Source organism: Rhincodon typus, chromosome 13 (genome assembly GCF_021869965.1).
Source record: "Rhincodon typus isolate 14 chromosome 13, sRhiTyp1.1, whole genome shotgun sequence".
NCBI lineage: Eukaryota > Metazoa > Chordata > Chondrichthyes > Orectolobiformes > Rhincodontidae > Rhincodon > Rhincodon typus.
In genome coordinates this window covers 69,179,618-69,205,927 of record NC_063344.1, presented here as the reverse complement: position 1 = coordinate 69,205,927, position 26,310 = coordinate 69,179,618, and the positions used below count along the sequence as shown (strand labels likewise).

Sequence of the window (26,310 nt, the reverse complement as noted above, 5' to 3'; positions counted from 1 at the left end):
AAAGCAGAAAGCATCCAGCAGCACGAGGAGATAGCAATGACTGCAGATGCTGGAGTCAGAGTCAATACAGTGTGGAGCTGGAGGAACACAATAGGTCAGGCAGCATCAGAGGAGCAGGAAAGTCGGCCTTTCGGGTTAGGACTCTTCATTAGGACTGGGGAGGGGAAAAGGAGCTGGAAATAGAAGAGGGGTGGGGCTGAGGAAGGTAGGTGGGATGGTGATAGGTGGATGCAGGTAGGGGGTAGTGGTGATTGGTCAATGGGAAGGGTGGGACAGATTGGTGGGAAAGATGATGGACAGGTTGTAGCAGGTCAAGGAGATGGAGATTTTGAAACTGGTGAATTCATGTTCATTTCTTTCCCACCTATCCACTCTACCATTCCCACTGACCAATCCCCCTTACCTGCAACAACCTATCACTATCACACCCACCTTCCCAATGTCCCACCCCTCCTCCCTCTAGTTATTTCCCAGCTCCCTTCCCCCTCCCCAATCCTGATGAAGGATCCCTGACCTGAAACATTGCCTTTCCTGCTCCTCTGATGCTGCCTGACCTGCTGTGTTCTTCCAGCTCCACACTGTATTGATCCAGCACTTGCTGATGAAGTGTCATATCCATGGTGTAGGCCTAACTCATCCAATCTCATAACAATAGGTGTTGCAAAACAAAAATCAATAAACTGCACAACATACGCCAATTTGAATATATAGCTGTTCCAAATTCACAAACTTCATCATTCTGCAGGAACAATGTAGAATGGCAGTGTGGCGGAAAATGAAAACAATACTTTCCATCATCAATATTCTCCCAGGAGAAGGCGATGCCTTGATTAATTAAAAAAGGGAAAGATGATAGATGACCACAACCAGCACATAGGTAATGTATTGCCAAAGTAAAATGTCCACGTATAACATTGATAGCATGTACAACCCCCAGAAATTATTGATGCATACCTAGATCAGAGAATACATCAAAGCTCAAACACCAAGAGTCATGACAGGGAGATGGAAAGATGCCCCAAAATCAGACCAATAATCTAACCAGGAACAACATAACCAGATCGCAAATAAAACAGAGTCTAAGATAAAAGTAAGCTTAACAACCAGCATTCTAAAGGCATTCCACAGTCTTGAACCAAAATTACCATAAACTAAGTCTGGGCATATTAGTAAACTACTGATATGCTTCAGATATCCAAATTTATTGCTTTGATATATTCAAACACAAGAAGTAATTTTCTTTTTATGTATTTACTTTTTTAAAATGTATAAACCTGAGAAAAGGGAGATGCTGTGATGTAATTTACCTGTGACTTTAAGGGGCATTTCATAAATAGCTGATCAGCACTATTGCCTCCCCTACCCCACAGAGAATGTAGTCAATAAGTAGCCTAATCTGTACTCTGAACACTGCATCAGTCATACAGGTCTGCAGAGCTTCCCAGCTGCCAATAAATGTATATCAGTCTTAAATTCAAACGAAGATTGTGCTACCAATCCTTGTTTGTAATAAACCGGAAGAAAATAATAGAGACTCCCAAGATTAAAGATCATGGATTTTGAGAAACTGAGAAAAAAGTCCAGGAGAAAACTGCAAGAGAATTCAGAAGCTTGTTTTAGGGTGTGGGTGTGTCTAATCAGAGGGGTTAAGGTGGCAGTTTTTTAATATTCAGGGGAAGCAATTCTCTTCCTCGTGCCCTTTTACTGCCGGTCTCCAAGGGGCAGGTCGAGGCGAGTAGAGGTCAGGTTTGAATGTTTGACAATGTTACATTTTCACGTCAAAGAAAACCAAGTTTAACATTCCCCAATTAAAACCTACCGAATGTAAAGCGTAGCAGGTCATTTTTTTTTTGCAACACCATGTTCTATGATCATGGGAGGGCCAGATCCAAGTGAAAAGGAGATTGCAACTGGTTTCAATAGTTACTGAAGCAAATAAAGGTGGGGGTGGGTGGAATCTAATGAGCAACCACTATGCAGTTATATTTCATGTCACCAACACATCTACTGGGAAGTAGGTGTCTGTCAATAGCAGTACCAGAGTCAATGTGAGGCCTTCCACATTTGAACTGCCTGTCTGCACAGGAAGAATCACTATCTTGAAGTACAGACAGGTCACCACAGCCTGCAAAACTCCAGCTTTGCTGAACTGTGTGTATTCTTGTGGACAGGAGGACATTAACACTGTTACATGCAGACCATCAGCTGAAACCAGACACTGATGAGGAATTTGTAATACAGTTAGCTCAGTGCAGTCTCTGTCTGTTGTACTACCTCAATACTGGGTTTGTCAATCCACATTATTAATAAAGTGCATGTTTAAAGGAGGCTTGATGATATAAGGCCTTTGTGGTAATGCTAAGCAGGATCAAAGTTCACTGACCTAGCCTGGTGCTCATAAGACACCTGAGGCCTCCAAGAGGGTGAATCACACTCCCACCCATGTAAGCAATGCAGCTGCCACCATTTTGAAAGGGCCTACAGGCAGATGTCAGAAATATTTGTCTTTTGTTTTCAGGTGATGAAACATCTGGCCCAGCCTGAACCATGATCTGGCAGGCCATTTTGCTTGGGTTCCCACAACTCGCCTGACAAAGTTAGACAAAGGGCAGCAGCTTAAAAATCAGAGGGAGAGAGGTGGGGGGTAGGAGCAATGGCACATGCATGTGATAGTAGGGTCACAGGCAGTGTGGAAAAGAGGGGAGAGATATTTTCATTGGTCAGTCAAAAGCCAAATTTCTGAGAGCACTGGACTTCAACTGACACGTTTTACTAGCAATTTGTAGGTTACAGGGCAATGCTGAGTGAAGAAGTACTCCATCAGTGTTCCACTGCCTGCAATAACTTTCTTTTGTTGCCCGACATTTTTAAAATTCCAGACATGCGCCCCTATCGTCTGGGAGAAAAACGGCTCGATACTGGACCTCTTCCAGTGTTGGAAGTAACTTTCCCAACTTGTGTAGGAGATTGGGTAGAAATAGTTGGGAGAGAGATAGGAAATGCCTTTGCATTGCAAATTGAAAAACTGGCTCAAATCATCAGACTGGCACCAACGCTTCAAGACCCTGCTCATCAGAGCCGGCCCCTGGTAACCCCAAGTACGTCCCTCATAGTTCCTGACGTAATCTTGCATGCACTCCCAAATAAATTCATGGCGTTTCTCAAATCCAAGTGCGGCATTATTGGCTGTCTGATATCCTTCAGCACAGAGGAAGTTCTGCAATCCTAAGGACTTTAATGAGATGATATCCGTGTCCAGGTAGATGCCCCCGTACTTCCACAGCAGGGCTAGACGACAAGCATCAGCGAGCACATGTGTCCAATACTTTTCCCAATATGGGTTTACCTGAAATATACAAACAACAATAAAGATGAGTTTCTCAGTAAACGCCTCTTTCCTGGTTCTGCACCCGTCAAACGATGTGCCAAGAAGCGCCCACACATCACTGGTCACGACCACACCAATCTCGATCTTTTTTTTTTTTTCCCCATCCTGACTCTTCTCCTAAAGCTACTGCATCCTCTGTGGAGCACCCCAGTGTGCTGTTTGGTAACAGGAATCCATCCATTGGAGAGGGGAAAGGATGTAACAGAGCAAGGCCTCTATAGCTAAGGAATCAGCAGAAAGGGTAACTTATCTGTTACTATGGGGCAGTAACATGTCTACTTCTGGTTGCCCTATTATAGAAAGGATATTAAGCTGGAGGGGCTCAGAAAAGATTTACCAGGATGTTGCTGGGAACGGAGGGTTTGAGTTATAAAGGAGAGGCTGGATTGGCTGGGACTTTTATCACTGGAGCTTAGGACGTTCAGAGGTGATCTTATAGAGATTTATAAAATCATGACAGTTATAGATAAGATGAATAGCAGGTGTCTTTTCCCAAGGCTGGGGGATTTCAAAACTAGGGAACATTATTTTAATGTGAAAGAAGAATAAGATTAAAAAAAAAGACATGAGGGGCATTTATTTTTAAACCTAGAGAATGGTTTGTGTTGGAATGAACTTTCTGATGGAGTGGTGGATACTGGTATAGTCACAATGTTTAAAAGACCTTTGGATAAATACATGAATAAGAAATGTTTGGAGGGAAATGGCCCAAGTGCAGGCAGGTAAGGCTAGTTTGGTTTGGGATTATGGTCAGCATGGACTGGGTGGATCGAAGGGTCTATTTCCCATGCTGTATGACGATGATCCTGACATCTAACCCAATAGCAGTTTGGATTGTCAGGTGCAACGGTTTGAATTATTAATTCAACATGATTGTTGCTTTCATGAGTTTTGAAATAAACAGCAGCCCTATTCAGTTTTCACCCTGGTGCTTTTCTAGCCTTTACGGATGTAGAGAGATGTTCAGTACACTAGCTTGCTGCATTTCCTTTACTAAAACCCATTCCGAGACCACAGGAAAATTTTTTTTGGGACTGAAGAAGAGAATTTCCGCAACAGACTGGTCCCAGCAACAAAGCCAAAGCAGCAAGATCTATAGAATCATAGAATCCCCACGGTGTAGACCAGTCCATTCAACAAGTCCACATCAACCCTCCAAACAGCATCCTTCCTACCCTATCCCAGTAACTCTGCATTTCCCATGGCTAATGAACCTAACCAACACATCCCTGGACACTATGGGCAATTTAGCATGGCCAATCCGCCTAACTTGCGCATCTTTGGACTGTGGGAAACAGGCGGAAAACCCACGCAGACATGGGGAAAATGTGCCAACTCCACACACTCAGTTGCCCGACGCTGGATTTGAACCTAGGTCCCTGGCGCTGAGGCAGCAGTGCTAACCACTGAGCCATCATGCCACCCCTTCTAAACATATGCACTCTTCGCAGGACAAGCTACTTCATTGATCTTCACCTTCACCAGTGGTTCCAAGCACCTGTAACACATCACACCACAGTCTACAGTTTCCTTGGACATGTCAAACGAGGAGGACAGCCAAGAGTTCTCCCACTCTCAATGAATGAACCAGACTGAAACAAACAAGAGAGAGGGTTCTACCTAATGCCCAGATCAATTTTTATCCTTGAACCACCAACACTAAAACAGATTGTCAGACCAGAACACACAGAACAAGTCCAGTGCTCTTAGAGTCCTAGAGATGTACAGCATAGAAACAGACCCCTCGGTCCAACTCATCCATGCTGACCAGATATCCTAAATTAATCTAGTCCCATTTGCCAGAATTTGGCCCATATCCCTCTAAACCCTTCCTATTCATGGACCCATCCAGATGCCTTTTATATAGTGTATTTGTACCAGCCTCCACCACTTTCTCTGGCAGCCCATTCCATACATGCACCACCCTCTGCATGGAAAAGTTGCCCGTTAGATCCCTTTTAAATCTTTCCCTTCTCACCTTAAACCACTGCCCTCCAGCTTTGGACTCCCCTACCCTGGGAAAAAGACCTTGTCTATTCACCCTATCCATGCCCCTCATGATTTTATAAACCTTTAAAGGTCACTCCTCAGCCTCTGACACTCCAGGGAAAATAGCCCCAGCCTATTCAGCCTCTCCCTATACCTCAAACCGGCCAACCTCAGCAACATCGTTGTAAATCTTTTCTGAACCCTTTCAAGTTTCACAACATCCTTCCTATAGCAGAGACACCAGAATTGCACAAAGTATTCCAATTGTGGCCTAACCAATGTCCTGTACAGCCACAACATGACCTCCCACATCCTGTACTCAGAGCACTGTCCAATAAAGGTGAGCACACCAAACATCATCTTCACTACCCTTCATAAAAGCAGGATCTTTCCTACCCATCCAAGAGAATAGACAAAGCTTTGGTTTAGACAGATCAACTAAGGAACTGCACAGTGAACACTGCAGCAAACCCTCAGTACTGCACTGGAATGTCAGTGTAGATCATACATTCCAATCTCTGAAATCTGGAAGGCATAGCTTATGGCATTATCATTGAACTGTTAATACAGAAACATGGGTAATGTTCCAGGGACCTGGGTTCAAATCCCACCACAACACATGGTGGAATTTGCATTCAATAAAAATCTGGAATTGAGAGTCTAATAATGACCACGAAACCATTGCTGATTGTCAGGAAAAGCCCATCTGGTTCACTAAATGTCCTTTATGTCACATCCTACACGTGGCTCCTGACCCACAGCTACATAGTTGACTCGTACCTGCTCTCTGGGCAATAAATGCTGGCCTAGCCAGCAACATCCTTGTCCTGTGAATGAACTTTTAAAAACTGGGGGCTTGTACTCACATTTGCTGATTTAGGGTCAAGAGTATTAATCAAGAAAACTAGGTCATTGACCAAATCGATTGATCTGCTTGGATCTCCTTACCTGTTCATACCAGGAGCTCAGCGGGGTCTCCCAAAACAGTGCTTTCGGTCTCAGAGGGAAAATAGTAACATTTCTCAATAAAGAAAGTGCATGAATAGCTTCATACTGCACGTGCGGATAGTGCGACAGGTTCCCACTGAATCCTTTCAGGAAGTAATAAACAGGTTTGTCAGGGTTTCTCAGACTGGCTGACTCCACTGAGCAAACAGCAAGTGCTGAGGGTTCCATGCTGTCTGTGGTCTCCACAAACATAATGCCAGGAGTTTTCATTAGTTCCGAGTAATCAAAATCCAAGGAGGCATCTTCCTTTGAATAGTAGGCCAGCAAGGAGCATAAACAACGTAAAAAATAAAGGCACAGCAATACAAAAACAGGAACAATCAGTAGCACTTTCTTAAATTTCTTCATAATTTTGAGCAGAGGCTTTCCTCCCCTCAAACGACGTTTCCCTGAAAACGAGAAGAGAGAGGATTCATGAAAAAGAAAAAAAAATCTCCAGCTGCTGTTTCACAACAAAAAAGGAAAATGACAGGATGTCCTAAATATAGAATGGCAGAATTCCAAAAACACAGGACCCGAAAGCCTGTCTTAACCACACTGGTAAACGTTTAACATTTTGGCATGAACCAAATTCTGTGGAATTCTCTGCCACAGAAAGTGGTTGAAGCCAAACTATTAAAGGTTGTTATCAAGAAACAGCTAGATATAGCTCTTAGGGTTGAAGAGATCAAAGAGTATGGGGAGAAAGCAGGAACAGGAGACGGAGTTGGACGATCATGTTGATTGGAGGAGCAAGTTTGAAAGGGTGAATGGCCTACTCCTGCTCTTGTTTTCTCTGCTTCTCTGAAATTAAAACTGGGGCCAGCAACTATCAACTTCAAAATCGGACACAGGAAACACGAACGGATGAGTTTCATTGCATTCCTAGAGAATTCCTCTCTCCTCCATTTAAAAAAAAAGGGGCCATCATCTCATTGAAATTAGCAAGAAAGGGAGGGGGTGAGGTAGTTCTGTTCAAGGACTAGGAAATGATTAGTACAGTTGAGAGAAGAGAGCTTGGCTCAGAAGATCAAAGTGTAGATTCAATCTGGGTGGAAGTAGCAACAAGGGAAAGAAGGTGGGGAACAGTTTACAAGCTACATAACACTAACTATGTTGTAGGAGAGGGTGTTTATTCAAACATAATGTGGGTTTCTAAGAAAGGTTCCACAATAGTTGTAGGAGATTTTCACCATTATATAGATTGGATGAATCAAATTGACAAAAAAAAAAAAGTTATCCTGGATGAAGAATTGAGGCAGCGTATTTGGAGCAGTGTGTTCTGGAACGTACCAGAAGCCTGGCTGCATTACCAGAGAATTCACCTGACTTAACTTCTTCTCAAATCGGATAAGGAACACTAAACCTTGCTTTGAAGGGATCTCCTACCACTGCTAACAGCACCAATACTTTATCCCCATGGGTAAACATACAAATTTTAGATTTCTTATCTGCTTCTTGCTTCATTAGATGCTGTGCCACCTTCAGGTGTGGTCTAGCTAATTCACTCACTATGAACCAACTCAGATACACAACCCAACTGTGGAGATCTCAGACCTATCAACTTTTCCTTAATTAATTTTAAAGGCCCTCTTACTTCGTGTCCAAGTATCAACTCAGATGCAGTAAATTCAATTCATTTGCAGCATCTCTACTGGCAAATAATATAAATGGGATACCTTTATCCCAATCATTTGGGCAATCATGTCAATAAGCCCTCAGGCATTGTCGTCAGGGTCTGCTGTCACCTTTCCAATGCTCCCTGGGATTCAGGATGGTACACACTTGTTTTAAAGTGTTGGATGCCTAAACAATCTATGACCTCCTTAAATAACTTGGCGGCAAAATTGGACCCTTGGTCTGACTGAATCTCCCTGGGTAGTCCATAATGGGTAAAGAAAGCAAGCAACTCCTCCATAACCTTTTTTGCCTTGACATTCTGAAATAGAATTGCCTCTGGAAACCTGATAGACACATCCATTATGGTTAGCAAATACTGGTTTCCCGTTTTGGTTTTAGGGAGGGGACCTACACAATCAATTATAACCTGTGTGAAAGGTTCTTCAAATGCAGAAATTAGCAAAGGTGCTGATTTTATTACTGCCTGTGGCTTTCCTACTATTTAACACGTATGACAGGTACAGCAAAATTCAACCACACCTTTATGTAATCCAAGCTAATAGACTTGCTTTTGTATCTTAGCCTGAGAGTCTTCCTCACTCCCAGACAACCTCCTACAGGTAATTTGTGTGCTACCCACACTATTTCCTGCCTATATACTACAAGCAACACAATGTGGTGCATTTCCGCCCATTTCTCCTCTGTACTAACCTGCTGCAGTCTCTATTTTCACCCTATGATTCTATCCTTAAGGTAATAACATTCAGAAATACATGGATTCCTTTTCAGAGCAGGCTTTAATGATATAAACCTTTTGCTGTCTCATCCTTTTGTCGTAACTCCATTAATCTTTCAGAACTAAACACCTGTGCCTGATCTTCTACCTGTTCAGGTTTTTCCTTTCCCATTTCATCAAACAGGGCATCAGCTAATTGGACCTCAACTCCCTCAGCTCTTTGGTTTTTCGTTCTTGCTGTAATTTATGCCTGTGGGATCTTGTTACCACACAGTTGGAAAAGTTCCAGGGTATATTTCTTTAACTCCTTGGTTTTCCTTCGGCTTCCCTACTACAAGGGGGCGTCACTCCCATCTTTGATCCTGCTAGGTCATTTCCAAGAACAAACTGTATTCCTGGAATAGACACTCTTTCAATCACTCCCACTGTCACTTCCCCAGTCTTGATTGGACTTTCTAGCCTTCTCTCTCTCTCTGTCCCACAGATTACCAGTCTCTTAGATAACACTTCAGAAGGAGTGCAAATACTTTCATCTCTAATAGTAAGAGACTGCTTAGCTCCTCTACCTTTCAATATTTCAACTTTTCTTACCTTCTGCCTCATTCTTCCTGAGTAAACCTTACCCACAAGAGGTGAAATCTTTGTAGCGATCAGGCACCATCTTACTATCCAGCCTACGAGTAGGCTGTGCATTCTACTGCAGCTCCTTGAATTCTGTCATTTCCTTCCTGACCTTAAATAATTCCACTGGTTTAGCCTCTTTTACCACTGCCTTTCTTAAACCACCAGCACTGTGACTTTGTGTCCCACTCCATTACAGCGAAAACACTTGAGGCCTTTCACCTCTGTAGGAGCATACAGCCCCTCATCCCAACCAGGGACAAGACTCAGGAGGCAGGCAGGGTTCAAGCAAGTGGAAGACTTTTCAAGCAGCAACTGGTTAATGCAGGGAGAGGGCCAAAGGATCTTCCCCAAATCTGGCTTCAGTGTGAGAAAGCAATTTTTCCCTTAATCTTTGGCTCAGATCAGAAGAGAGATCAATGACACTGACTTTTACTGTGAAATACAGAATTTTTATACATTTTATGTTACAATAATGAAACACAGCATAGTCACTGTCCTTTCCCCTTAATCCATACACACAATCCCATGGGATACCTAAATCAATGATGGGCATTCCTATGGACAGTCCCAAATTCCCATGATCTTATGGTATTTACCAGACATCGTATTTGCTAGGCCTTGGGATCTTTCCATGTATCCTGTTTATTCACATTCCAAAGTTATTCGCAATCCAAAGTTACTTTGGATCGGTCACAGGCTTGCTTTTCTTTAAGGACAGTTTGCATTCTGTTACTCCTTGTATTCCATGTGCTGCCTCAATCAAGTTCAGTTACTCCTCTGATATTTCCCGCTGTCCTATTTATATATGTAAAAATACAAAAGACAGCTAGTTTTAACTTTTACAAATCTTATAGCAAGTAGTTGTTATAAAGTGTAAAGTTATACAGCTACTTCTACTGTAAGCTCTTTGTAATTAATGGGCTGTGAACAATCTATTCTGTTCAGCACGTAAAGGAAGGCGTTTCCCAAGTCTAATTAAATTTCACATCTAGGTTTAAATGCTTTTCTCCCAATGCTTGTATTATACTTATATTCTTTATGTTGAAAACTGCTATGATTATCTAAAGAACCTTTAATTAGAGCCTATTTCTTAATATTGAGTGGCTTCAAAGAAACAACTATTTATCAAGAAATAACTTTAGCTGTTGTCTTTTGTAGCTGTTTAGGGCATTAATCTGGCTGGTTCATGGACTGGGATTCACATCTGGTGTTATTCATTTACTGGGGCAATCATTCTTTCATTAATGAGGTTTGAATTAATTACTCGACTGTTCTTAGACATCGTCTCATCAAATCTGTCTCATATGGTTGGTGGTAAGGCTCTTTTGCTGACCTTGAAGTAGTCTTGTTCAAAAGGTACCATTATGTTTCACTTACATGTTACAGCAGGCTGTCTGTCCCATTTTGTTTTAATTCTTGTCAAGTCATTTTGTGTCTTTCAAACATGGGCTACTTTGGCATAAACAGGTACAGGTCACATAAGAACATATGAACTAGGAGCAGGAGTAGGCCGTCTGGCCCTTCGAGCCTGCTCCGTCATTCAATAAGATCATGGCTGATCCTTTCGTGGACTCAGATCCACTTACCCGCGTTCTCACCGTATCCCTTAATTCCTTCATTGTTCAAAAAAAACTACCTTTTTTTTAAAAAACATTTACTGAAGTAGCGTCAACTACTTCACTGGGCAAGGAATTCCATAGATTAATAACCCTCTGGGTGAAGAAATTCCTTCTCAGTTCAATCCTAAATCTGCTCCCTCTAATCTTGAGGCTATGCCCTCTTGTCCTAGCTTCACCTGCCAGTGGAAACATCCTCTCAACTTCTATCTTATCTATGCCCTTCATAATTTTATATGTTTCTATAAGATCCCCCCCCACATCCACAACCTCCTTTTCATCCTAAATTAAAAAAAACGAAAGAACCTCGGATGCTGTAAATCAGGAGTGAAAAAAATACAGAAGTTGCTGGACAACCTCAGTGAGTCTGGCAGCATCTGTGAAGAAAAAAAAAGTTAATGTTTCGGGTTCGGTGACCCTTCCTCAGAACGGTTTTGAGGAAGGGTCACCAGACCCAAAACATTAACTCCGATTTCTTTTCTTCACAGATGCTGCCAGACCTGCTGAGCTTTTCCAGCAACTTCTGTTTTTGTTCCTTTTCATCCTCATGGTTTTCTTTCATCACCTGTGGTAAACTGTTCCCAGTGTGATCTACTTTTTGTTTTTCCACTCAACAACCTCCCTTCCGCCCCCAAATTTCTGTCCCTCATGGAATGAAATTGCTGTCAGAAGCTAAATTTTGACTTATGCACTAATGTGTACTCATTTGCCATCTCAGCTCTTCTCATTCTTTGAACTTTCTGTTCCTCAACAGGAGTTCTTATTTCTGGAAGTGAGTTTTTGAACAGCTCCAGCAGAATAATCTAAGATCCTCAGAGGTCTTTTCTATCTTTAATGCTCTCACCTGTCCATCCAAGTTGCTATGTTTAATTCTTTCAAATGCGACATAAGTCAGACCCAGTTCCTTATTTATATTTGTCCTTATGCTTCTGGTAAAAATTCTCAGGCACTCAAAATAGTTTGTTTCACTCCTTCATCGTCTCCCGACACCTTCCCTGACAGTGCCACAAACTTCTCACTAGCCCTGCCTACCAACTTGAAGGCAGATTAGATTTATTTGTCAAGTGTATTAAGTATAGGAATACGCAAGATAATTCACTGGCACCTACTTGGTTACAAAAAGCAGAATTAAAAAGGATTCAACAAAGCCAAAGGTAAGCAAGAAGAAGGAAAAAAGATGAAAAGTACACAATCTGAGTCCCAAGTCCCATCCCCACAATGGTGCAGGCACCACTCCAATCGTTAGGTCACCCAGGAGGCCACCGCCGCCGCAGCAATGCGAAAGGCCCATTCTCGCCGCCAAACCGGCCTACACTCAATCTGCCGCCATCACTCCGGCCACTGCATGATACGGCCTGCACATTCAGCTCCCACCAGTGTTTCCCGGTCGTGACCCAAATGCTTAGGTAGGGAGTTAAAAGGGTGGGGGTTCGGGGGAGGGATAGAATTACGACGAAGACGAAAGCAGTGTGGAGCTCCGAATGGAGCGACTTACCCTGCCACCATCTTGCCAGCACTTGGTCTGAATTGACATTACCCATACAGCCTCTGGCCAATTGAATTTATAAAGTGAATATCAGGGATTTTCTTTCATTTAACTAGTCAATTTCTCAAAGGAAATGAAAAAGGCTTCTATATCTTTTTCATCGAATTTTGGTAATGTTTGAACATACTTACATACACGCCTACCAGACTGTTGGCTACAATGAGTTTGCTCTTCCTCACTTCTATTTTGTCCTTTTCCTTCTGCCATTTGAAGCCTTTCTACTTCTAGTTCCAACTACATCTTTTCCAACATGAACATTCTCTCCCTTTCCTCTCTCTCTGTTTCTCCTCTGCTTGTAACCATAATTCAAATTGTTTCAATTCCCTCTCATTCTCTAACTCCAGTTTTCTTATTTACAATTTAATTTTTTCTAGCTCCCCAGCACTTTCCTGTTTCTCTGGTACACCTAAATGCTTGACCACCTCCTTTACAATTTCAGCTTTCCTCTTGTCCCTAGTTAAACCCAATTCTAGCCTGTTTGCTAATTCTAAAATTATACCCTTCCTCTGTTTTTCTAAACTTTCTTGGGAAATATCTTCAAATCCCAGAACCTCTTTAGCAATGTTAAGAGGCATTTCCCTCATCTTTGATTTTAATCAACCACAAGTAACCAAAATTAAACCGATTTTTCTCACTTTCTTTAAAAAGATTTTTCTTTTTAAAAGATCTAGGACACTGATCCCCAAGTCCGCTTAAATGTGTCCAAATCTGTTCAGATCCCATACACAAACTGGCCAGATCCTGGAACGAGCCCTCTAACTGTTATGGAGAAGGGGAAGGTAAATGAAAGAAAATCCCTGATATTCACTTTATAAGTAACAGGTAACAGTTCATTTATTTAACTCCGAAAGTGAACAAATTAACAGTATTACTAACAAACTGAAGATTCCCCCTTAACTCGTAACTCTTCATAACTGAAGAAAATTCTACTGTGTATTTATTGGAACAGCATAAGTCCCACTTCCATAAACCCAAGTAATAAGAAAACTGAATTAAAACTTTGAGAAACTAAGGCTACATGCCTTTCTTCCTTCTGCTGTTCTCCAGTCATAAACACCTTTCTTCCACTGATCTGGCTGTCAGGGATATTTTTCTGTTAAATCTTCTGGGAGGACTCTTAGCTAGAAGGGCTGTGTACCTTTTATGGATAGAGGTGCTTTCTTAAAGAGTTTAGCATTTTCTTGTGAGAGCTAGATGCTCATTTCTCAGATTGTGGTTCACTCTCACACCAATTTTCAAAAACCCTTTCCTTGTAAACCTTGGATGACATATCAATTTTCTTACAATAGCATTGGTCTGCAGATTGTCAAAACCATCAGATTGAAAGCCAATTGAATTTCAATCGCTAAGTGCTTGGTTTAAATTAGTTGGCTGATTCCAGCTAGTTGCCAAAACATCAAAATAAGCCTCAGGTTTCCAATCACACAACCAATTGAAACATTTCCATTTCGGAACTGGCTGTACCTCTTCAGCTATATACAGAAAAAGTGCCCGTATGAATTTCTAAGCTTAGAAAAGCAGTTTACCTTTTAAGAACTGCAGGCTCTTTTCCCCTTCCTTAAAAATATTCTAGCTTCCTGCCTTCCAATTCACAATTACTCTACCCAGCGTCGTAACAGTAATCACAATGATATTAGAATGGATAACAAGGTGTAGAGCTGGATGAACACAGCAGGCCAAGCAGCATCAGAGGAACAGGAAAGCTGACGTTTCAGGCCTAGACCCATTTCAACGCCCCCTCCCATTCCTTAGACAACATATCCATCCTGGGCCTCCTGCAGTGCCACAACGATGCCACCCAAAGGTTGCAGGAACAGCACCGCATTTCACTCGGGAACCCTGCAGCCCAATGGTATCAATGTGGACTTCACAAGCTTCAAATCTCCCCTCCCCCTACTGCATCCCAAAACCAGCCCAGCTTGTCCCCGCCTCCCTAACCTGTCCTTCCTCCCACCTATACCCTCCTCCCACCTCAAGCCCCACCCCCATCTCCTACCTACTAGCCTCATCCCACCCCCTCGACCTGTCCATCCTCCCTGGACTGACCTATCCCCTCCCTAACTCCCCACCTACACTCACCTTTACTGGCTCCAACCCCGCCACTTTGACCTGTTTGTCTCCTCTCCAGCTATCTTCTCTTATATCCATCTTCTATCCGCCTCCTCTCTCTCCCTATTTATTTCAGCATGTCCCCCCCTCCCCCCCGATTTCTGAAGAAGGGTCTAGGCCCGAAACGTCAGCCTTCCTGCTCCTCTGATGCTGCTTGGCCTGCTGTGTTCATCCAGCTCTACACCTCGTTATCTCAGATTCTCCAGCATCTGCAGCTTCTACTATCTCTGATATTAGAATGGATACTATGGACTGTGAAAAGGAGAGTTTTAAAAGGTGGCAGATATTTCATAACTGAAAGAGTGTCCCATTAGGAAATAAAACAGTGTGAATGACATATCATTGTGATTAATGTAGGAGGTACAGGGTGGCAAATTGTGGAAGCAGAAAATTTACAGGTTTACCAAGTTTAGTTGTGGGCCAGATGATGATGAGGATAGTTTAGAAAAAGGCAAGAAAAGGAAAAATTAGGGGAGTAAGCTAAAAAAGATAAACAAATAGTAGGAGCTTTCAGTCATATGAACATGGGACCCCGAGAGGATGAGTCAGGGAACTAATGGAAAACAAGGAAGTGACAGTGCCTCTGAATAAATATCTTTAATTTGTCTACCTGGTAGAAAAGATTAAAACAGCATCCCAACCGTAGGAGAAAATTAAGAGGCACTAGTAATAGGTCACTATTTAGAGAATAAATACAAGGAAAACAGATGGGACTGAAGGTTGACTAAAGTCCCCTGGATCTGACAAAACAGCATTGTGGTGTTTTAAAGTGGCTCAACATTAATTGTAATTTTCCCGAATTCTTTTAAAACTTCCTCTAAAAAGAGGTCACACCATATAGGAAAAATGCAAACATCTCTTACAGGACTGCATATAATCCTGATATCCAATCACGTAACATGAGCCTGTTGGTTCTAAAGAGTCCTGCACGCAGTGTATAAATTTAGCTTCTAAACTTCAAGGCCTTAGCTCCAAGTGCCACGGGAAACTTTCTCTCTCTCTTCCTCCCCATTATCGGAGCTACACAGAGTTGACTATAGCTTTTTTTTTGGCATCTCTCCTCCACAAACTCACCGAGCTGTCTGACCCTTTTACAACAGCCGTTCCCTGACCCAACTACATTGCCCTTTCTACCCAAAACCACCCACATTCCCCTTTCCTGTCCTTGGGGTTCAGTTTGCAGTTGAACAAGGGGGCAGGGGAAGGTTTGGAACCAGACCGCTTTGAAATAAAGGCATGAGAAGACAAGACAAAACATTTTAATATATGCAGAGATATGTGAAACCAGAGAAGAAAGCAGAGTGCAGCTGCAGGGATGTGAGAGCGAGAGGGTGAAGGAGCAACATTGAGCAGGAATTTTTATTTTTATTCATTCATGGGACATGGGAGTGACTGGCTGGCTAGGATTTATTGCCTATCCCTACTTGCCCTTGAGAAGGTGGTGACGAGCTGTCTGAATATTGCCAGCATACAGTTAAACTTTCTAAAGGGCTCATTTGACAATTCATAGGCTGCAGACTCCCCAACAATTTAGATTTCCATGTTTAATTCAGACGTTAGGAAATCTTAATCGAAACACGACCCAATTCATCATCCCACACTGGGTCATTTCAACAAAGTGACAGAACTCACCTGTTAACCTAACCTTCCTGTAGCCTTTCATAACAGGAAGCCCAGTTGCAAAAGGCATTTATTACAAAAAAGATATCTTACTGAGACAATTTAATACTTACTCCTTTTGTTTATCTGGATATAACAAGTGAGCAGCATTTCAGATACTCAAGGGCAGTGTGCTCTAGAAATCTCTGTGCAGCCCTCAGTTTAAACCCAAGACACACTCAGGACCCAAGAACTAGGGCTTCAACATTAACTTATATTAAAAAAAGGAGCTTGACCAAAAAAAAACGGTGCTCCCAAACAAATTCAGCAACTCAGCCCTGAAGGGCACTTTACCTTCAAGGAACACAGACAGAGATCAAACTGAGCAGCGCCTTGGGAATCTGGAGGACACACCCCCATCTACATGGTTGAGTGCGTCGACAGCATCACGTTACTAGGAGTGACGATAACCAACAATTCATCCTGGACCTCCCATGTAGATGTGACAGTCAAGAAGGCACAACAACCCCTTTTCTTCCTCAGGCAGCTTAAGAAATTCGGCATGTCCATAAGGACCCTCACCAACTATCTGGGTGCAAATTGGATGGGTGCAGCAATTGTTCTGCCCAGGACCGTTAGAAACTACAGAAGGTGGTATGCACAGCCCAGACCATCACAAAAACCAACCTCTCATCCATTGACTCCATCTACACTTCGCATTGCCACAGATAGACCCCTCCCACCCTGGTAACGCTCTCTTCCAACCTCTTCTGTCAGGTAGAAGATACAGAAGCTTGAACACACACACCAACAGGTTCAAGAACAGCTTCTTCCCTGCTGTTATTAGACTGCAGAATGGACCCCTTCAATTTCAAATTGAATGTTGATCTTGCTTTTGTGCACCCCCTGTGCACCTGTAACCCCGTATAACTCACTTTGTCGAAGCACAACATGATCTGTATGTCCCGTTTTCTATGATCTGCCTGTGCTGCTCACAAAACAAAACTTTTCACTGTGCTTAGGTACATGTGACAACAAATCAAATCAGTATAAACAAACAATTGGAAATTAGGAAATTAAAGAAAAGATCTTAGTATATAATAGACACATGGTAGCAAGGTAAGAAGGTCCTTAGGTCTATCATTCTATTCTCAACTGACAAGGAGGTTTATTACATTGCCAAGTTTTACATTAGCATGGCATGGTGATGAGGAAAGGCATCAAAGATAATTTAGCTTATAGAAACACAGCAAGGAAGAAAAGTGGAGTGGGTGGTGGGTGGTAGGTTGCAGCTGCAGTATACAGGAGCTCGTGGATGTTAGTGCAAGGAGCTTGGCTTAAAGACAAATCGATGGTCGAGCTACAGATGTTTGATGTGACAAGGGTGGGCAAGTTACCTGGATATTCAAAAAGGCAACAACAACCAAACCCTCGGCAAGAGCCATAAGATTTGCTGAGTGGGCAATAGCAGGTTGGGTTGGGTTGGGTGGGGCGTCACTAAAAGCAGGATTGAGGAGGTTGAAGTATTAAAGTTACCACAGTCCCAGAGAAAGGACCCATTAGAGAGAGGTGACTAGGTGATAGGTTAACCTGAGGGTCACCATGCCGAAAGCAAGGGGAGAAGTTCACAAGGAGACAGTACTTCACAGCAACCTTAACTAGTGCAGGGACTGAACCAGTGCTGTTGACATTACTCTGCATGGCAAAGCAACCATCCAGCTAACTCAGCTGACCAACACCCAGGCAGAAGTAGTAGAAGAACTGCAATTAGCCAAAAGCTTGGAGACTCTTGCAGTTTGAATGAATGTAGGGGTTGCAGGGTTAAAAAAAAAAACCAATCATGGCACAGGACACCATTCTAATGGTGGGTGTCAATAGGAAATTTGGGAACAGCATATTCAGAGGAGAGACAGCAACTGAAGGTGGTGCGGCCTGCCCAGATCCAGCTTCTGGGACTTCTGCTGTGTGCTGGAGAGGAATGTACAGAGAGTGGGTAAGATCCTATCATCATAAAAGGGACTGAATGAAGAGTCATGGATTTGCAGATGACTAAGATAAAAGAGAAAGAAGGTTGTGAGGAGGATACAAGCTTGCAACAGAATAGAGAAGTGAAATACGTTTAGAATAAAAACAAAGGGAAGTGACGCACTTCAGCAGCACAAACGAGGCAAGAGGATATATGATGAATATTAGACCCTGGGAAGCAGCAAGGAGCAGACTTAGACTTAGAATCCCTACAGTATGGAAACAGGCCCTTCGGCCCAATAAATCTACACTGACCCTCAGAGCATCTGACCAAGGCCCATTCCCCTATAACCCACCTAATCTACACATCCCTGAACACCAGGGGCAATTTAGCATGGCCAATCCACCCAGCCTGCACATCTTTGGACTGTGGGAGGAAACCAGAGCACCCAGCGGAAACCCACACAGACACAGGGAGAATGTGCAAACTCCACACAGACAGTCGCCCGAGAGTGGAATCAAACCGGGTCCCTGGCGCTGAGAGGCAGCAGTGCTAACCACTGAGCCACCGTGCCACCCCAAACGGACCTTGGGGTGCATGTACGCCATCTCTTAAGGTTTCAGGACATGTGGGTAAAGTAGTTAAGGAGGCCTATAGGATACCTGCCTTTATGAGCTGAGGCATTGAGTTTAAGAGCAAGGGGGTTATGCTGGAACTGTATAAAACATTGGTTAGGCCACAGCTAGAGTATTTTGTGTAATTCTGGAACCCACATTGTAGGAGGGATGTGATTGCAGTGAAGAGGGTGCAGAGGAGATTTACCAGGATGTTGCCCTGGGGCTGGAGAATTTCAGTGACGAACAGAGATTGAATAGAAAGGGGTTGTTTTCCTTCGAGCAGAGGAGCTTCAGAGGGTCATGATTGAGATGTATTAATTAGGAAGGACATGGATTAGGTAGCTAGGAAGTAGTTTTCCCCCTTGATGGAGGGATCAGTGACTAGGGGGTACAGATTTAAGGAGGTTTAGAGGGGACATAAGAAAAAAGGTGGTGGGAATCTGGAACTCACTGCCTATAAGGGCGGTAGAGGCAGAAATCCTCACAGGAACTGAAGAAGTATTTAGCGGTGCACTTGTACTGCCAAGGCACACAAGGCTATGGGCCAAGTGCTGGAAAATGAGATTAGAAGAGTGAGGTGGTTGTTTGTGATGGCACGGATCCAATGGGCCTGTGACTGTGCTGTAGATCTCTGACTCAGTAGGATAAGTGACTCAGCAAAGATTTGGTGAAGAGAATCTAATGTGGGAAAACATGGAGGCTATCACATTGGCAATAAGAATAGAAGTACAGAATGCTATTTAAAATGGAGAGAGAGACAGACAGACAGCAGTACACAGCTGTTCAGGTGAATGTAGATATCCTGGTACATAACTACAAAAAAAAAGTGTGCTGATATAGTAAACAGTCAGAGTAATACAGCATGGAAACAGGCACTTCAGACCAAACTAGTCCATGCTGACCGTGGTGTTAAGTCAGCTAGTTCCAACTGCCCATGTTTGGTCCATATCCCTCCAAACCCTTCCCATCTATTTAAAAAAAAAATTTGGATAGGTACAATGTTGCTATTGCAGTTGCCTCAATAAATTTTTCTAGCAACCCATTCCACACATGCACCACTCTCTGCATGAAGAAGTTGCCCCTCACCTTAAATGATTTGGAAAGACCAACATTTCACTGGCTTTATCACAAAGTGGGGGCGGGTAATGAGGTACAAAAATAGGGATTTTTGGTACAGTTGCACATGACATTCCTGGAATCACAGCTAGAGGAATGCGTACAATTTTGGTATTCATTCTTAAGTAGGGAAATAAGAGCAGTTCAGAGAACGTTCACTTTATGCATCCTAGACTGAATGCAATTAATCAATTTCAAGAGAACTAGGATTAAGAGGAGGAGAAACTTGTTTACTCAGAGTTGTTAGGATTTGGAATGTGTTGCCTGGGAGAGTAGTGGAGGCAGATTCCATGAGGTTTCAAAACAGAACGGGATATATATATCTGAGAGGGATGAAATTTGAGGGCAATGGAGATAGGGCAGGAGAGTAAGACTAGCTGGGTCGATCTTTCAGCAGCTGACACAGTACAAAGGGTTGAATGGCCTCCTTCTGTACTGTAAAATTCAAATGATTCTGTGATTCCTGGGATGAAGGGATTTTCTGGACAATCTTGAATATTGGGCCAATTTGGGCCTGTAACTAGCGGAGTCTACTGGGCTGCCCGTTTGGGTGGCTCAGTGGTTAGCTCTGCTGCCTCACAGCGTCAGGGATCCGGGTTCGATTTTACCCTCTGGATTTTGCACATTCTGCCCGTGTCTGTGTGGGTTTCCTCCAGGTGCTCCAATTTCCTCCCACAGTTCAAAGATATCCAAGTTAGGTAGAATGGACAATTTAGTGTGGCCAAATAGCATCCAGGGATGAGCAGGCTAGGTGGGTTAGCCATGGGAAATGCAGGATTACAGGGATGGGGTGCTCGAGGGGGTCAGTGTGGGCTCAATGGGCTGAATGGCCTGTTTCCACACTGTGGAGATTCTATAGCTCCAGAGAAATGAAAGGTACTTCGAGGAATTTCTTCTTGAAAAGATGGATGCCGAGGGGATGTTTCCACTTGTGAGTCAGACTAGAACTGGAGGATGGTTTAAAAATTAAAAAAAGTATCACGTTCAGGGCAGAGGTGAGGAGAAATCCTCTCTTCCAGAGGGGTATTAATCTGTGGAATTGTCCTCTCCCCAGAGCAGCAGCAGAGGCAGGGTCACCGAATATATTTACTGCTGAATTCAAATCGGCAGGATGCCAGTCAAGGATCTAAGTTTACATCGGGATAGACATGAAAATGGAGTTGAGGGCACAAGTAAATCAGGTGTGGTTTGATTAAATGATGTAGCAGTCTCAACAGGCCAAATGGCCTACCCATACTCTTAATTTGTCTGTTGGCATGAAAAGATCTCAAAGGGCGAATGTAAAAGAATGTTAGGGGTAGTGGGGGAGTGGAGGAGTGGTGAAGCAGGGAGTGGTAAAGGCACTGGACTCAACATAAAAGCACAGGGTTTGAATCCCATTGTATCTGGTCGTAGAACTAAAATTCAGTTCACTTATCTGGAACTAATTAACTAGTTTATTAACAATAATATTCATTTTAAGGGCAGCATGGTAGCTCAGTGGTTGACACTGCTGCCTGACTGAGCCAGGGACCCAGGTTCAATTGCATGGAGTTTAAACATTCTCCCCGTGTCTGCATGGGTTTCCTCTCAGTCCAAAGGTATCCAGGCTAGGTGGATTGGTCATGCTAAATTGCCCGTAGTGTCCAGGAATGAACAGGCTAGGGAGAGGGTTAGGCACAGGAAATGTGTGGTTACAAGGATAGAGTGGGATCATCCTCACAAGGTCAGTGCAGAGAGAAAACGAGAGCGAGAAATGCCTATGGTCTTTTATAGGCCTTGATTCCTTACTTCAATATCCACCTCTCTTGCTATCTCAAAATGATCAAGCTGCTTCCCTGTCACCCTGACCAGACGTTAGTTAATTCCAGATAAAAATAAACTGAAATTTAATTCTACTACCGAATGAATCGTTCTGCACTGTTCCATGATAATTACAGAGCTAATGCCCACTAAGTGGCAGAACAGCAGGCCAGTGTTTGTTTAAGAGGCCAGAATTAGAGGAATACATAGCTCTGGCCTACGGCACTGTACATAGAGATAAAAGTGGCATGAGGGATTTGAAAAGAATGAGAAGCTTAGAAACAGGGGTGTGGTTTACCCAGAATCCATGTAAACATCAGTAAGCGCAGGATGAACAGACACAAAATCAGAACACAGAGAGAAATCAAAGTTGGTGCAGGGAAGAGAAGGGAGAACATTGAATAGTTGAAATGAATTCTAGAGCAGAGATGTGGATTCACAACAGATGAGCTGAGGGAGGGGCAGTGTTGGCTGACATTAGAGGTACAAATAGGTGATGACAGTGTGGATGACTGTTGGGAAGTTCACATCAGGTTTGCAGACAGTCTAATTCACCTAGAGAAATTCAGATTCAAGCTGGGGCCAGCGTTCAAAATCGCACAAGCAGCTCTCAAATGGGTATGCCATTCTGCGCCCTTCGTTATATGGACCAATAAAATGGAGTGGCCCTTAAAGTTGGGGAGAGACAGCAGAAGGACTGATCCCATTGGCAGGAATAGCCAGGGACAGAAACAATGGAAGCTGGCACAGCAGCCCTGTCCTCAGAGTCATTAGCATAGCACCCCCACCCCACACCTGTCCCAGCCCCTGGAGGGAAGAAATTGGATGAAGCAAGGTGCAGAACTGATAGGCTGTTGCAGTAGGAAGTAAAGGGAAGAACATCAGGACAAGGTGTTTGAAATACAGAGCGATTGACAGGGAATCCAGCAGAGGACATCCATTAATTACAAAGCCCAGGGCATTCAGTGAAGCATGGGAATGCATCATATACTGAATACACAACAGCCTAAATGGTCCTTCATACACTCTTCTGTTACTGCTTACAGCTCTCAATCAAATGGGCACTCGTATCATATCAGAGGAGCTCAAGCAGTCAAAATCCCAGACAGGGTGGACCATAAGAACGGGGTGCACGACCAGGCCATTCAGCCCCTCCACCAGTTAACCAACTGTTTCCAGTGTACTTACACCCTTTCCTTAAGAAGGAGACCAGTACTGTACACACTGCTCCAACAGTGGTTTCACCAATGCCCTGTCTAAGCCTCCATTTGTCTGCAGTCAATTTCACTAGCAATAAACAAAAAAAAAAAAAATTAGTTCTTATAATTATTCACAAAACTGACTACAGGAATTCACATTTCAAATATGAATTGGAAAATGGAAATTAGGAAACTGTTGTGCTACAGAGAATGTACTTTTTTATTTCAATGTGAAGATCAAAAGTGGAACAAGCCTGTGTTCATTTACTGCTAGAAAATATCCTGTAATTTATGGAAGGGTGGGATTTAATACTTCAAGATATTCTGGCACCAGATATCTTTGCGTTTAAAAACTGCCGAGCAATAGCGTCAATAAAAGTTTGTCCGAGAGATTAAAAGGTCCCTTGCACTCATTTCTGGAAAGCCTAGGCAAGCCAAGACAGGTCCCTCCCACACCCCGCAGAGGAAGAAGAAACAAAAAATTATGCACAACTGTGCAAAGAAAATCCTTCATAGAATCCCTACAGGGTGGAAGCAGGCCATTCGACCCATCAAATCACAGCATCCCCTCTCAAAGAGCATCCCACCCAGAATATCACCATGCCAACCCTACCCTGTAACGCTGCATTTCCCATGGCTAATCCACCTAGCCTGCACATCTTTGGGCGGTGGGAGGAAACTGGAGCACCCAAAGGAAACCCATACAGATACAGGGAGAATGTCCGTGTTGAGTTTGCACAGTCGCCCAAGAGTAGAATGGAGCCCAGGTCCCTCGCACAGTGAGGCTGCAGTGCTAACCACTGAGCCACCATGCCACCCTAAACTTTGAACAAGTAAAAACTAAAGGTCTATGTGAATGGCTACAGAATTGAGGACACTGGTTTATAACAAAGTAATGCCATTATCAGAATCCAAGAGAACAGTGAAGCTATCTCATTCCATCTCTGTAGGCTGTACTTTTCATCTTGTTTTATTCTTAACTGTTTTCCCATTAATGACCATTGCTGAACTCTGCCTTATCCACCCTAATTTGCAAATGAATAGGGATTTTAAAATGGATGCCAGTAATTCATTACCCACAGAGCCATGTTAAAAAAAAGTCACACCATAAGAAATAGGAACACAAGTAGGTCATTAGACCCCTCAGGATTGTTCTGCCATTCAATGGCATCATGATTGATCAACTCCACTTTCCTGCCTTTTCTTTGTAACCCTGGAATCCCCGACTGATCAAGAATCTATCTCAGCCTTACTTATATGCAAGGTCTCTGCCCCCTCAGTTCTCGGTGGCAAGGAGTTCCAAAGACTCTGAATCCTCAGAGAAGAAATCCCTCCTCATCCCAGTCTTAGATTGGCACCCCGTAATTCTAAGACTATGCCTCTGGTCTCTAGACAAGTTTGTTTATGATAATTAAAGTTTTGCTTTCTATTTCAAATGAAACCCTTTGTGATTTCTTTAATTTTAGAGGGTGATCACAGTCAGGAAAGTTAACTGTCTCGGTGCTACAATTGGTCATTTGTGTTTGTCACAGCTTATACAACAATGGGGCTAAATTTCCAGACACTTCCTATCAGGGTCAATACACTGCATACCAACGACGTGTGATCCATTAACTAGATCACAGATCCCAGGTTTCAGATCTCTGCCAGGTCTCTCACTGCTTAGTGAATATGTTGGGACAATCTCACACGTCCTCATATTATACTCCATTTGCCAGATCTTTGCCTATTCACGTATCCTATGTCTTCTTCACATTTTACTTTCCTACCATCTGTTAAATCCCTACATTGAAATCATTTTCACAAACTGTGAAGCGTTTGAGGCCCCAAAAACTGATCCCTGTGGCACTTCCCCCATTACATTTGCCAGCCAGAAGTGACACATTTATGCCCACTGTTTCCTGTTAGCTAGCCAATCCCGTGTCTGTGCCAAAACATTACCACCTACAACACAAGCGTCATTTTCTATTACATTTGACATAGGGTTGTAGAATCATACAGCACGGAAACAGACCCTTCAGTCCAACCAGTCCATGCTGAACATAATCCCAAACTAACTTAGTCCCACCTGCCTGCTCCTGGCCAATATCCTTCCAAATCTTTCATATTCATGTACTTAGCCAAAGGTCTTTTAAACATTGTAACTGTACTCACATTTACCACTTCCTCAGGAAGTTCACTCGACACGCAAACCAGCCACAGTGTTTAAACAAAATTGCCCCCGTGTCATTTTTATACCTCTCTCTCATCTTAAAAATGTGCCTAATCTTGAAATCTCCCATCCTAAAAGGAAAAGACAACTACCATTAACTCTATCTGTACACCGAATTAATTTATAAACTTCTATAAAGACACCTCTCAACCTCCTACGCTCCAGTGAAAAAAGTCCCAGCCTTTCTTTATATTTCAACCTTCCATACCCAGCAATATCTTGGCAAATCTCTCCTGAATCCTTTCCAGCTTAACATCCTATAACTGGACAACCAGAATTGGACACAGTACTCCGGAAGAGGCTTCACCTATATCCTGTACAACCTTAACATGACTTCCCGAATACTGCACTTAAAGCACTAAGCAATGAAGGCAAGTATGCCAAATAACCTCTTGTCTATATGTGATGCAAACTTCAAAGAATTATGTACCTGAACCCCAAGTCCCTCTGTTCTACAACACTAGCGAAAGCTTTATCTTTAATTGTATAAGCCCTACCCTTGTTTGCTGTACTAAAATGCAACACCTCACATTTATCAAGACTGAACTCCATTTTTCAGCCTTCTGGACATCCAAGTACAGTAAACCCATCAGTCCCTTCTTATCTGCAACACCTATTTCATCAGGCAACTCCAGAAAGTTGGCTAAACATGGTTACTATTTCACAAGTCCATTTAAACTCTGTCTGGTTGAACGGGAAATATTCAACTGCCCTGCTACAACATCTTTAAGGTGTTACGGAAAAGATGTCATGGCTACTATTAATAAAACTGGTCCATAGTTTCTTGCTGTTTTCTTTTGTGAATAAAAGAAGTTATATTCCAGGTTTCCAATCACATAGAACCTTCCTTGAATCTAGACAAATTTGTAAAATAAGAAACCAAAACATCAACTCTCAATTGTTATGTATTGCATTGAGCTCATCTATTGCCTCAACTCCTTGTTTCAGATCATGACCCTGAACAGCCTCACGGAGCTGACTATATTTCTTTTAAAAATCGTCTTGGGAAGTGGACATCATGAAGCTCGGCCAAGATTTATTGCCATTTCCGAGTTGCTATTGTGAAGGTGAAGCATTTCAGTTCATGTAGGGTAGGGACATCACAGTGCTGATGGAAGGGGAGTTTGCTCTCAGTGACAATGAGGTGACAGTGCTACAATACCAAGGCAAAATGCTCTATGGCTTATAAGGAAACTTGTAGGTG

General features: G+C 43.0%; 1 protein-coding gene across 2 annotated transcripts; it reads right to left on the bottom strand.

Annotated features, from left to right (window-relative positions):
* Positions 1 to 514: 514 nt before the first annotated feature.
* Positions 515 to 22,982, bottom strand: LOC109938679 (alpha-1,4-N-acetylglucosaminyltransferase-like). 2 transcript variants are annotated; one of them, XM_048604222.1, is made up of 4 exons: positions 22,884 to 22,982; positions 9,941 to 10,139; positions 6,326 to 6,774; positions 515 to 3,346 (listed from the first exon to the last, which is right to left on the bottom strand). In XM_048604222.1, exons 2-4 carry the CDS (start codon positions 9,975 to 9,977, stop codon positions 2,756 to 2,758), a joined length of 1,077 nt encoding a protein of 358 aa, XP_048460179.1. In that variant the 5' UTR covers positions 9,978 to 10,139; positions 22,884 to 22,982; the 3' UTR covers positions 515 to 2,755. The 2 variants fall into 2 exon arrangements, with proteins under 2 accessions (XP_048460179.1, XP_048460180.1); XM_048604223.1 differs by lacking the exon at positions 9,941 to 10,139 and having other exon boundaries at positions 22,884 to 22,976.
* Between the last annotated feature and the right edge of the window lie 3,328 nt (positions 22,983 to 26,310).

Excerpts from the sequence above, each read along its gene's own strand:
- LOC109938679 (XM_048604222.1), bottom strand. The coding sequence starts at position 9,977 with ATGGAAAGATCCCAAGGCCTAGCAAATACGATGTCTG. Across the intron at positions 6,775-9,940 it reads CCTAGCAAATACGATGTCTG|GGAAACGTCGTTTGAGGGGA; the intron begins GTAAATACCATA and ends TCTCGTTTTCAG. Across the intron at positions 3,347-6,325 it reads TGAGCTCCTGGTATGAACAG|GTAAACCCATATTGGGAAAA; the intron begins GTAAGGAGATCC and ends TGTATATTTCAG.